Here is a 13465-nt window from a genome sequence, read left to right as displayed (position 1 = left end):
CCCCTTGAGAGGTTGTTAGGGTAAGGGCCTTGGGGATCATCCAAAAATTCTTGTTTTCCAGCTTTCCTGTGAGTTAATGTCTAAAGCAAGAGGACAGTAAAGAACAAAGCAATCAGCAGACATGCTTGATGGCTAAACTGGTGCTATCCTACACATCCAGAGTGTGTTCAGACATATGATGGCCCTGTGGGACCAACCAGAGTCATACTATAAGGCTTCCCAGGGGATAGAGAGAAGCCTTGATCTAACAAGTAATGAGGCAGGGAGCTTACAGATCTTTACTTCTAGTTCCTTCTCTATCTTTTTCCAATAACTGAAGCATACTTGCCCCAAAACTCTGGACTTTATCACTCATTCTCAACAAGTACTAACCCGAGTCATATTCCCATACAGCTATTTGTCAATCTCCACTTCTGACTATGTAGTCCTTTTGGGGCCCTAATTGAAAATATCATCCTGAGTGAGCTAATCCAATCACAGAAAGACATACATGGTATGCACTCATTGATAAGTGGCTATTAGCCCAAATGCTTGAATTACCCTAGATGCCTAGGGCAAGTGAAACTCAGGACGGATGATCAGGGTGTGGATGTTTCACCTTCTTTTAAAAGGGGAATAAGAATACCCTTGGCAGGGAAGAGAGAGGCAAAGATTAAAACAGAGACTGAAGGAACACCCATTCAGAGCCTGCCCCACATGTGGCCCATACATATAGCCACCCAATTAGACAAGATGGATGAAGCAAAGAAGTGCAGACCGACAGGAGCCGGATATAGATCTCTCCTGAGAGACACAGCCAGAATACAGCAAATACAGAGGCGAATGCCAGCAGCAAACCACTGAACTGAGAATAGGACCCCATTGAAGGAATCAGAGAAAGAACTGAAGAGCTTGAAGGGGCCTCGAGACCCCATATGTACAACAATGCCAAGCAACCAGAGCTTCCAGGACTAAGCTACTACCTAAAGACTATACATGGACTGACCCTGGACTTGACCTCATAGGTAGCAATGAATAGCCTAGTAAGAGCACCAGTGGAAGGGGAAGCCCTGGGTCCTGAAGACTGAACCCCAGTGAACTAGACTGTGGGGGAGGGCGGCAATGGGGAGGGGTTTGAGGGGAACACCCATAAGGAAGGGGAGGGGAAGGGGATGTTTGCCCGAAACAGGAAAGGAATAACACTCAAATGTATATAAGAAATACTGCAAGTTAATTAAAAAAAAAAAAAAAAAAGAAGAGGTGTTAACTTTTTTCTCCCTGTTTTTCATCTGCTTCTGGAAGTTGCTGAGATGTACCACTTGACTACCCTGTTGTTTTTTCGTAAAGTCAAATAAAACTGGCCTCCATCTTAGCAGAAAGAGGGAAAGTGATATTCCTTCTTATAGTAATGTTGTATGTCCCACATAATATAGGAGATGACACTTCTCTTCCCTGAGAGGGATGCACACTGTAAGTTTAGGCTGGATATATGGTTCACCTGTACATACTGCTCCTTCAGAGGAACCCATTTGAATTCCCAGTACCTGTGTCCAGCAATCCACAATTGTCCCTAATTCCAGTACCAGGGGAATTGACTCTTCTGACCTATTTAGTAGCTGGATTCACAGGCACATGATCTCAAAGACACAGACAGACAGACAGACAGACAGACACACACATACACTTTAAAATAAAGAATAAATAAGTGTTGTACATGGGGACTGACAATGAGGTGATCTTAGGTCTAGTTCAAGAAAATCAACTCAAGACTCTAAAAGTGAAGTCTTGTTGTAATAAAATCCATCTCATAGTGAACCTTCATACTTCAGTGAAACAATGCAGTTACTCTCATGCAGACAACTATAAAAAAAATAACTTCATGAACAGGAAATACCCAACTCTCATAATCTAAAAGTTTCTGACAAGGCCATGAGACAAGAAGTGGCATCTAAAGTAGTGTCAATAAAATAGACACTTCTTTCACACTTACCTACATCTAGACTAAGACTCATTTGACCCCTTTAGGCTTGAACTGCTTCCAAAATAAGTAATATCTTAGATATAAACAATCCCCCAAGTTCTTTATAGATGTCTGATCAAGTTACATAACTAAACAGAATAATTTAGATATTTCGGTTTACTGTCAGACATGATGACATAAAAACAATGAGGAATGAAGGAAAGGAATTAGATGTGTATATTACACCTGAAGTTTATACACAGTGAGTTCCAGCTTCTGTATGAATCATTGCTACTACAAGTTAAATTTGACTGAGGAAGACAGGGCTCATTTGCAAGACCACAGATAATACACTTTAGAATCATTTGTTTAGAAACCACAGTTCCTTAAGTTCTATTTTAAAATGTCAATAGCCATTATTGGCATGTCTATGTGGAACATGTTCTTACTGCATCTTTTAGAAAAGAGTAGTAAATTGACTGTGTGTGGTTGGCAAGCTGTCCCAAATACATCTGACATTCTTCCATGGACTACCTTCTGACTGCAGAGATGGGGTAGGCTTAACATCTTGAGAAGGAAATCTCTTATATTACTATAATATAAAAAGTCTATTAATGAAAGAGAGAAGGTGTTTTGCTGTTCTATTTCTAAAACATGTTTTCCTTATCCTAACTGAACAAAAGAAAATAATACTTATCAAGATTCAATTTCAAGTGTGAGCCACTGACAATTAAACAATTTCCATTATTTCAAAAATCTCTCATCTACATTTAATTAGTTCAAATCCAAGCATGACAGGGTTTATCCTGTTCTCTGTATTTATCATGTGATATGTGATCTGTCTCTTCATTTTAGATATTCAAATATTTTTGACTTGTTCTATAGCTTCTATATATTGCATCCTTAACCAGAAATAATGAAGTTGGTGTTCACATAAGCATTTATATGAAACCGAAATTTCATATTCTACTGTAGCATTCTTCATGCTAAGACTTTAAGCTCAACGAGTTTAAGAAATGAAAAAAATGTCCTATTTAATATATAATAGAAAATATACTATTTATTTTTTTTTCATTTTTTATTAGATATATTTTTTACTTACATTTCAAATGTTATTCCCCTTCCTGGTTTCCTGTCCATAAGCCCCCATTCCCTCCCCTCCCCCTCCACCATATGGATATTCCCCTTATAATCCCCCTTTTTGCCCCCCCATATTCCCCTGAACTGGGGGTCAACCTTGACAGTACCAAGGGCTTCCCCTTCCCCTGGTGCCCCAACAAGGCTATTCTTTGCTATATATGCAGTTGGAGCCCTGGGTCAGTCCATGTATATAGTCTTTCAGTAGAGGTTTAGTCCCTAGAAGCTCTGGTTGGTTGGCATTGTTGTTTTTACAGGGTTGCAAGCACATTCAACTCTTTCAATACTTCCTCAAATTCCCCCCAAGGGGGTCCTATTCTCAGTTCAGTGGTTTGCTGCTAGCATTGACCTCTGTATTGGACATGCTCTGGATGTGTCTCTCAGGAGAGATCTATATCCGGTCCCTTTCAGCACGCATTATCTAGCTTCATCAATCTTATCTAGTTTTGTGGGCCACATGTGGGTCAGGCTCTGAATGGCCATTCCTTGAGTCGCTGCTCTAAACTTTGCTTCCATATCCACTCCTATGGATATTTTTCCCCCTTTTAAGAAGGAGTGGGAACATCTGCATTTTGGTCATCCTTCTTCTTGAGCTTCCTGTGGTCTGTGGATTGCATCTTGGGTAACTCGAGCTTTTTGGCTAGTATCCACTTATCAATGAGTGCATACCAAGTGTGTTTTTCTATGATTGAATTACCTCACTCAGGATGATATTTTCTAGTTCATCCATTTACCTATGAATTTCTTTGTGTTTGATAGCTGAGTATACTCCATTGTGTTGATGTACCACATTTTTTAATCCATTCCTCAGTTGAAGGGCATTTGGGTTCTTTCCAGCTTCTGGCTATTATAAATAAGGCTGCTATGAACATAGTGAAGCATGTGTCTTTGTTGTATGTTGGAGCATCTTTTGGGTATATGCCCAAGAGAGGTATAGCTGGGTCCTCAGGTAGTGGAATGTCAAATTTTCTGAGGAAACTTTAGACTGATTTCCAGAGTGGTTGTACAAGTTTGCAATCCCACTAACAATGGAGGAGTGTTCCTCTTTCTCCACATCCTCGCCAGCAGTTGCTGTCACCGGCGTTTTTGATCTTAGCCATTCTGACTGGTGTGAGGTGAAATCTCAGGGTTCCCTGATGACTAAGGATGTTGAACATTTCTTAGGAGCTTTTTGGCCTTTCGATATTCCTCAGCTGAGAATGTTTTGTTTAGTCCTGTACCCCATTTTTAATAGGGTTGTTTGGCTCTCTGGACTCTAACTTCTTGAGTTCTTTGTATATTTTGGATATTAGCCCTCCATCAGATGTAGGATTGGTAAAGATCTTTTCACAATCTGTTGGTTGCTGTTTTGTCCTAATGACAGTGTCTTTTGCTTTACAAAAGCTTGTGGTTTTATGAGGTCCCATTTGTCGATTCTTGATCTTAGAGCATGAGACATTGGTATTTTGTTCAGGAAATTTTCCCCACTGCCTATGTGTTCGAGACTCTTCCCCACTTTTTCTTCTATTAGTTTGAGTGTATCTGGTTTGATGTGGAGGTCCTTGATCCCCTTAGATTTAAGCTTTTTACATGGTGATAAGAATGGATCATTTTGCAATATTCTATATGCTGACCTCCAGTTGACCAAGCACCATTTGTTGAAAATGCTATCTTTTTCCATTGGATGGTTTTAGCTCCTTTGTCAAAGATAAAGTGACTATAGGTGTGTAGGTTCATTTCTGGTTCTAATCTACCTGCCTCTCTCTGTACCAATTCCTTTTTCTATCTCTATAAAGAATTGAGTAGGAATTTTGATGGGGATTGCATTGAATCTGTAGATTGCTTTTGGCAAAATGGCCATCTTTACTATATTAATCCTGTTAATCCATGAGCAAGGAAGATCTTTTCGTCTTCTGAGATCTTCCTCAATTTCTTTCTTTAGAGACTTGATGTTCTTGTCATGCAGATCTTTCACTTGCTTGGTTAAAGTCACACCAAGATATTTTATATTATTTGTGACTATTGTGAAGGTTGTCATTTCCTTAATTTCTTTCTCTGCCTGTTTATTCTTTGAGTAGAGAAAGGCTACTGATTTGTTTGAGTTAATTTTATATATATCCTGACACTTTGCTGAAGTTGTTTATCAGATTAAGTAGTTCTCTGGTAGAAATTTTGGAGTGGCTTAAGTACAGTATAATATCATCTGCAAATAGTGATATTTTGATTTCTTCCCTTACAATTTGTTTCCTTTTGACCTCCTTTTGCTGTCTGACTCCTCTGGCTAGGACTTAGAGTACTATACTGAATAAGTAGGGAGAGAGTGGGCAGCCTTGTCTAGTCCCTTATTTTAGTGGCATTGCTTCAAGTTTCTCTCCATTTAGTCTGATCTTACTGGTTTGGTGTATATTGCTTTTACTATGTTTAAATATGGGCCTTGAATTCCTGATCTTTCCAACACTTTTATCATGAAGGGGTGTTGAATTTTGTCAAATGCTATCTCGGCATCTAATGACCATGTGGTTCTTATCTTTGAGTTTGTTTATATAGTGGATTACATTGATGAATTTCCATATAATAAACCATCCCTCCATCCCTGGGATGAAGCCTACTTTATCGTGTTGGATGATCATTTTGATGTGTTCTTGGATTCAGTTTGCACAAATTTTATTGAGAGTTTTCGCATCAATATTCGTAAGGAAAATTGGTCTGAAGTTCTCTTTTTTTGCTGGGTCTTTGTGTGGTTTCGATGTAAGAGTAATTGTGGCTTCATAGAAGGAATTTGGTAGTTCTCTGTCTGTTTCTATTTTGTGTAATAGTTTGGACAGTATTGGTATGAGGTCTTCTTCTGATAGAATTCTGCACTAAACCCATCTGGTCCTGGGCTCTTTTTGTTTGGGAAACTTTTAATAACTGCTTCTATTTTTTTCACGTGTTATGAGGTTGTTTAAATGGTTTATCTGCTCCTCATTTAACTTTGGAACCTGGTATCTGTCTAGAAAATTATCCATTTCCTCCAGGTTTCTTGTTTTGTTGAATATAGGCTTTTGTAGTGGGATCTGATGTTTTTTTTTTAGTTTCTTCAGATTCTGTTGTTATGTGTCCCTTTTCATTTCTGATTTTGTAAATTTGGATACACTTTCTGTGATCTCTGGTTAGTCTGGCTAAGGATTTATCTATCTTGTTGATTTTCTCAAAGAATCAGCTCCTGGTTTTGTTGATTCTTTGTATAGTCCTTTTCATTTCTACTTGGTTGATTTCAGCTCTGAGTTTGATATTTCCTGCCTTCTACTCCTCTTGGATTTATTTCTTTTTGTTCTAGAACTTTAAGGTGTGTTGTCAAGCTGCTGGCATAAGCTCTCTCCTCTTTCTTTTTGCAGGCACTCAGAGCTATGAGTTTTCCTCTTAGTACCACTTTCATTGTGTCCCATAAGTTTGGGAAACTTGTATCTTCATTTTCATTAAGTTCTAAGAAGTCTTTTATTTCTTTATTTCTTCCTTGACCAAGTTGTCATGGAGTAAAGCATTGTTCAACTTCCATGTATATGTGGGCTTTCTCTCATTACTGTTATTATTGAAGACCAGTCTTAGTGCGTGGTGATCTGATAGGATGCATGGGATTATTTTTTTTTTAATTTTAATTCTGATGGCCATTGTGAATGGTTTCATGTATGAAAAATAGGAATCTTGGTTAATTGGTAAATGGTTTCATGTATGAAAAATAGGAATCTTGGTTAATTGTTATTTTATATCGCTACTCTTAGTGGGATTTATTGAAAGTTTTGCCATAGACAGTTGTTCCTGCCAGCTGATGTTCTTGCTAGAACTGAACTGTCTCTTTGCTCCTGACATTTGTGGGCTTCCCTCTCCCAGGTGCTGAATTGAAGCACTCACTAATATTTCACAAAGTAACCTTTACCTCAGCCTTGGAGTCTGGGGTAACCGAATTCTGTGTCCTTTCCTTGTAATGGAGTCACTTTTGGGTGGTTCTAATTATCTATTTTGATCTGGTGTTGAAGTAAGGCAAGGCAAAACTCCATGTGCATTATCTGTTTCAAAACCTGTCCCAGAAGGAGTATACAGGCTTTCCCCTTACTGAAGTATCAATGTGGGGGAAATCCTGATTATACTATAAAACCCTATATCCTTGACACATTTGCACCTGCACAGGATTTTATTTTCCATAGAGATAATCCCCTCCCCACCAAATTAAACCAAACCAAACCAAACCAAACAAACAAACAAAAAACCAAAACCAAACCAAAAAACCCCCAAGCAACGAAAAAAAGTAAGGGTATGTAGGTTTTCTTTTTAATGTCTGGACATAGGAAACAGTTCATAGCGTGTATTTCCTAGGTAGTAGAAATGTTCCAAAAATCCTGTCTGTACCTGCATCATTCACCATACTAGACTCAAAAGATAGCATGACCAACAGTAGTGAATACTCAAAGGAATCATTAGGGACTTATTTCCTAGCTCATCTTGTATATAACCCTGATGCATTTTCTGTTCCTACCATGCCTGTGTGTGTGAATGACAATGGCTACTGTTAGCAGGCACAGCCTTGTGAGTATATGAGTTCAACATGCGAATCGTATGCTAAATTATGCTTACTCCAACTGAGTACTAGGCACAGAACTGTTTTAATTTCCCTGGGGGAAATATTAACATCCAGACACTCATAACTCAATTGTGTGTTGTAGACTGCTTTAATTCTAAAAGTACAAAGGACGCCCTTTAGACCTCCAAGTCCCAACATGTGTGGTTTCCTTCATGGAGTAGTCTGGATCCTTGCCGGAGGGCACTGAGCCAATGCAAACCCATAGGTCTAAACACTGCTGAAGTACTATATCTCAACACTTACTGGCTACTGTGAAGAACCTTTTAGCACTGGAGTGATTTATATAATTTGAAATGGTGAATACCTACATAGACACTAATCGTTTCTAGTCCATGTGTGACTTTCTCATGAATCACACATTTTATAGAGGTATAAAGAAATTTCAGTTATGTGGAAAACCTCTAATTACATAAAGTATTCAAATAATCAGTACAAGAATGTAATAAGCAAAATTGATATTTTATAAACATTTACTTTACTAAATATTAGCATAGTTTGAGTGTGGAATATCACCAAAGAAAGTTCTGCTTAAAATAGTCGCACAAGGAACTTGTGCTATCAGAACTTATTTTAAGCAATGACCTAATACACTCAGTTCAGATAAATGAACCTTTTCTTCCAAACCCTGAAGGCAAAGAAGAGAGCAAGAACAGAGTCCTTTAAAAGCATGAATTACTTATTGTTATTATACTAAACCAAGACATATTTGGGAAAATGCACTGTAAGCTGGAGAGTATAAAAGCAAGACTGCAGAATTAAAACATTTTCTTTAGCCTCATTTGTAGAAAGTGTCATGTTCTGATGAGGTGTTTACTGATAAATGAAATATCACTCAATATCATCTATCTCTTCCAGGAGCATAAATATTTTAATAAGTTCCAGAATAATTAAAAAATATAACCTTAGGGACAAATAGAATGGAGCCACAGTATCAGACTGAATGTCACACCTTAAATTCTAGCACATATTCAATTGTTTATTAACTACTCTAAATAATATGTAGGCTATAGGATGCATGTAACTTTTAAAATGTGCCTTCTACTTTAATAAATTTGTATGAAAATAATTTAATATAAACTCATATATATGTCCTCCTGATTGACACTGTGTCACATAACACAAAGCAGACAAAGGGCACAGAAGAAATTCAGCGAATCCACCAAAGATGTATATAGATAAACTGACCTTCTTAAAGTTCTTGTTCAAGTCTACCAGATTGAGCAGGAAGACATGGTCTTTGGCTCCTAGGAGCAGTATGCCCCTCTCCTCATCCAAAAGAAGAGTCTGGAAATCGAGTCCTTCTGATGAACCCAAAAAGGGAATGTAGGTGTTTGAGAGCAGCAAGTCTATAGAAAAGTCGAAAGAGGGGAAGAAAGGGAAAATTCTTAGTATGAAAGGTATTTAGCTGACAAAGGACACATACTGGTCCATTTTTTGAATGTACCTATACAACATGGGAGCTCCAGCATAGACACATTAGAACAGGCTTATTATGCACGTCTTTAGAAATAGACACTTTACCTTCCATATGTGGTTAACTGGAGTTCTGTGTATAAAGCACATTTTAAAATTAATACAAAATTAATATAAAATACAATATGTTACCCCACCAGATCTTAATTTAGAATTTAAACCATTTCCTGTAGTAACATTTAAAAACCGATGAACTTAATTGCAAGAACAAAGTATAAAACCGACATAAATGCCATGGTATTTCTTCCTCTTATGCTTGGTAATTTTTTTTTATTTACTGTGCAAAAACAATGGTGTTATTATGGCATTTTCTGTCATATTTATTATTACAGTGTAGGATGACGTCATTATGCAGCAAGGCGGGTCCAGGATAAGGTAAAGCCTATCATTGGATGAGAAGGAAGGGTAGGGGGGGAAAAGTCTAGGAAGGAGAGAGGAGGAAGAGGAAGAGGAGGAGTAGGGGAAGGAGAGAGGAGGAAGAGGATGAGGATGATTCTGATCCAGGTGGTCTAGGTTAATTTTATCTTGTCTAGGTGGGCAGTTTCTATCGTTATTAATTAGCAGTGAATTTATTCTGTGGATATATTGTAGATTGAGAAATTAACATATAAATCTAATTATTAAGGTATAAGTTTCTAGAGCTTTGATTTTATCAGACTACAGGGGAGGTGAGTAAAGTTCCCAGCTGGCAGAGAGACAACCTGTCTCAGTTCTGGAAGCCATGCTAGGCTATAGAATGCCTGGGTTAGTGGCGCGTGGTGCTATGTTAGAACAGCCCCAGAACACGATTGTGCATATCAGGCGTGGTAACAATCTGCCAAGGGGACGCGGTGTACAAGTGGCTGGCAGAGAACCATCCAGAGCACGGGGCTCCTGTGGATTCGCACGGAGTAAGAACTTGTGAAACAGGTTCCGTTGGTGGTGGTGGTGGTTGTTGTTGTTGTTGTTGTAACTGCAACAACACATTGCTTATATTCACTTATTACAGTATCTTGTCTTTCTTCCTAAACTGGTTCTTTCTCACTAAATAATCTATCCTTCTATGCTGCTTATGTCAAATGTATGTGATATTTGTTTTATGAGTACTCTTTCATTGCCCGCTTATGTTATAATTTATCCATTCACACACAGATGGGCTAAATTTGTCGCCTTCAAGTCCAGGCAGCTACGAATAAAATATACACGTACAAGGTAGTTTGTGTATATAAACTAATTTTATTTTAAATAAAGCCTAAGATGCATACTTCTTGTGTCACTTATTTAGTTTTGTTAGAAACCGTCCACCATTCTTCCCAAGATGTCTGAATCAGTTTACATTTTTATTAATGGTAAATGCATCTTCATTTGGGACTCTTATTTGAATCCCTGTTGTGAACACTGTATGTGTGGTTATCCTAGTAGGCATGTCCGTGCTAGCAGGCATGGCTAGTCCAGTGGGTGTGGCTATTCCAGTGGGTGCGGCTATTCTAGTGGGTGTGGCTATCCTAGTGGGTGTGCAGTGTTTTGTTATCTGTATTTCTCTAATGATACTAATATAGTGTATGAGTTCACATGCTCATTGGGTATTTGCCCTTATTGGTGAGGTTGATATTAATGCCTTTAGTTCTCCATTTTATAAATTATGTTGTGCCTTACTGATGAATTTTAGTAGATATTTTTGCACTTTCAATGATTGCCCTTTTTGAGGCAGGTGTGTTCAAATGTTCACCTTCTTGTCTACATTGTTTTTTTCTATTTTGACTTCTGAAAGTAAAATCTTTTATAAATAAGGTTTTATTTGAGGAGCTGGAAAAAATGGCCTCTGTTTAAAGCAACTGTTATATTTGCATGAAGACTGGGGTTCAATTCCTATTACCCATGTGGTGGCTCTAGTCCCAAGGAATCAGGTGCTCCCTCTGGTGGCACCAGACACACCTGTGGTGCACAGATATACATGCAGGCAAAATACTCCTAGATGTAAAACAACATTTTGAAACTAAAACAAATATAAGATTTAACTTTTAGATCTGTTTGTTGTGGGGAAGGTGGTACGTGCTTGGGCATGTAGCTCCTGTAGAGGCCAGATGTATCAGATTCTAATTCTAGAATTAGAATTACAGGCAGTTAGGAGCCACCTAATGCTGAGAATTAATGCTAATGCTAAGCCACTGCTTAATTAATGCTAATGCTAAAGCCACTGCTTAATTAATGCTAATGCTAAGCCACCTAATGCTAAGCCACTGAATGCTGAGACCTGAACTCACATCCCCAGAAAGAATATAATGAATTCTTCATCACCTCTTTCTCCCATTTTGTGATAATGTTTAGGTTGGTGCCTTGTTTGAATGGTGGTACTCTCAACATCATTTATTTTCATTTTTGAGATTATAGTAAAATATCTTTTCTCACTTCCTTTTCCTCCTCTAAAACCCTCCAACATACCTTCTCTCTTTTTTCCAAACTGCCTCTTTTGTTTTTAAATGTTACATGCATATATGAACTTATAAATGTTCATGCATATACATTTCTAAATACATAAATATAAACCTTCAGCCTGTATTTTGATACTGTTACTTGTAGCCGTGTGTTCGAAGCTGATCATTTAGTGTTACATGACAAGCTGTTGTGCTCTATCCTGGGGAAGACTAATCCGCTCTCAGTATTTCTTAGTTGTTTACAGTTGAGGCTTCCTGGGTTTTCCCCATCTACTTCAGCATGACTGTTGGCTTCCTTGTTCTTCTCATGTTTAGGCAGTAATGTGGATAAAACTTTATAGGTATTCTTTGCAACAGAAACTCATTGTAGAAAACCATAGCCCATTAAAGTGAAGAGTTGTGAAGCCCAGTCTCACTAGAAACATCTGTAAAACTACCTGCCCTCCTTTCCCTTAGAGACTGTTATGGACAGATAGCATGGATCAGGGAGTTGGCTGTGCTATCATGCCTCCTAACAATGCACGCTTTCTTTTTATTTCAGATGTAATTTTTCTGTTCACATATATTTCATTTAAACATGTAAACCTCAAACTTGGATTAATCCTGAAAAAAATTATAGCCTGAAAAATAGAATAAAAAATTGTAAAACTGAAGGTAACCTTAAAATGACTTAGTACAGACTTATAAATCCACAAATGAAACCTTCTCATCTCCATGAAGTGAAGATATGCATGCTATAGTTACATTGTATGCTGCCAAACATGACAATTATAATAGATTTCTTAGTTTCACACTTTGAGACCATCTGCAGCCCATGTGTGTTGGGTTTGCAACAACTTTAGACACTTCCTAGGTAAACTAGATCTTTGTAATGTATTTCTTTAACCAAATAGGTCTTTTAGCCAAAGTACCTACAGTAGTATCCTAGACTTCTGTAATCCTGGGGTACCGATCAGCAAGATGGTAGTAATAACTAACTTATCACTTTATTAAAGATTGAAGAAAGATCAGAATTTTCAAGTAATTTAACTATTAATATGAGATGGAAAAAAGGAACAATATCCTAGAAATAAAAATATTAATGTTTTTAAATATATGGTAGTCTCACCTGCTGGTAAGATAAAATTTATTCCCAAAGGTTTAATGACTATAATCAATGAGAGGATACTTTTATTATTATGACTCTTTTCTATGTTCTATTGGTCAATTGTTATTCTGTTCAATTTCTAAGGTAGAAATAGAAAATTAAATTTACAATGCCTAAAAATGGTGTAACACAGTTAGAAATCTCGAATGACTGTGGTTATCAAATGAAACTGTTTCAGCAATATTTATAGATGGTGTTTTCTGCACACTAGATTGACATTGAAATCTTCGCTCATTTTTTATTGAGGTAAATATCATTTTTCATATGAGCAGTACAATATTGCAATATAATTTTACAACTCCACATGCCAAAGGCCTACGTTTTTGGCTCATTTCCAGTGAACATTCCATCCTCTTCATAACTAGAACTGAGGAAAAACAAAACAATGGAATCGAGGGAATAGCTAACACAGACATGATTAAAGCCTTTTAAAAGAACACACATCACAGAAACCTCCACTGCGTCAGGCAAATCAGTATCTTCTTTGTGATTTCTCTTAATAAAAGTTGAAATGTGAAAAAAATTAAAGTGTTTGAAGAGACTCCCAGAAGGCTATTCTCAGCTAGCTACTTAAGTATTTTATGAGATAAGAACATTTATTACTTCAACTTTTTGTTATTCTGAAAAACTATTCGTTATTCTGAAGCATGAATTTCGATGAAAAGTACAAAATGAAACCTGACCGAGTACGATGAGTAATAGCACAAGAGTACAATAATCAGATCAAAGCACCAGGATCCTATCTGGGGCTGACATAT

At 37.4% G+C, this 13465-nt stretch overlaps 1 protein-coding gene across 1 annotated transcript in view; it reads right to left on the bottom strand.

Annotated features, from left to right (window-relative positions):
* The window catches only part of Sema3d (semaphorin 3D), a 191221-nt gene that overhangs the window by 98881 nt on the left and 78875 nt on the right, over positions 1 to 13465 (bottom strand). The window contains exon 3 of the mRNA XM_032907050.1: positions 8859 to 9019. Within this exon, the coding sequence (XP_032762941.1) occupies positions 8859 to 9019 (161 nt within the window). The remainder of the gene's footprint in view (positions 1 to 8858; positions 9020 to 13465) is intronic.

This window comes from Rattus rattus, chromosome 6 (genome assembly GCF_011064425.1).
Source record: "Rattus rattus isolate New Zealand chromosome 6, Rrattus_CSIRO_v1, whole genome shotgun sequence".
Taxonomy (NCBI): domain Eukaryota; kingdom Metazoa; phylum Chordata; class Mammalia; order Rodentia; family Muridae; genus Rattus; species Rattus rattus.
This window is presented reverse-complemented; position numbering and strand designations above follow the sequence as displayed.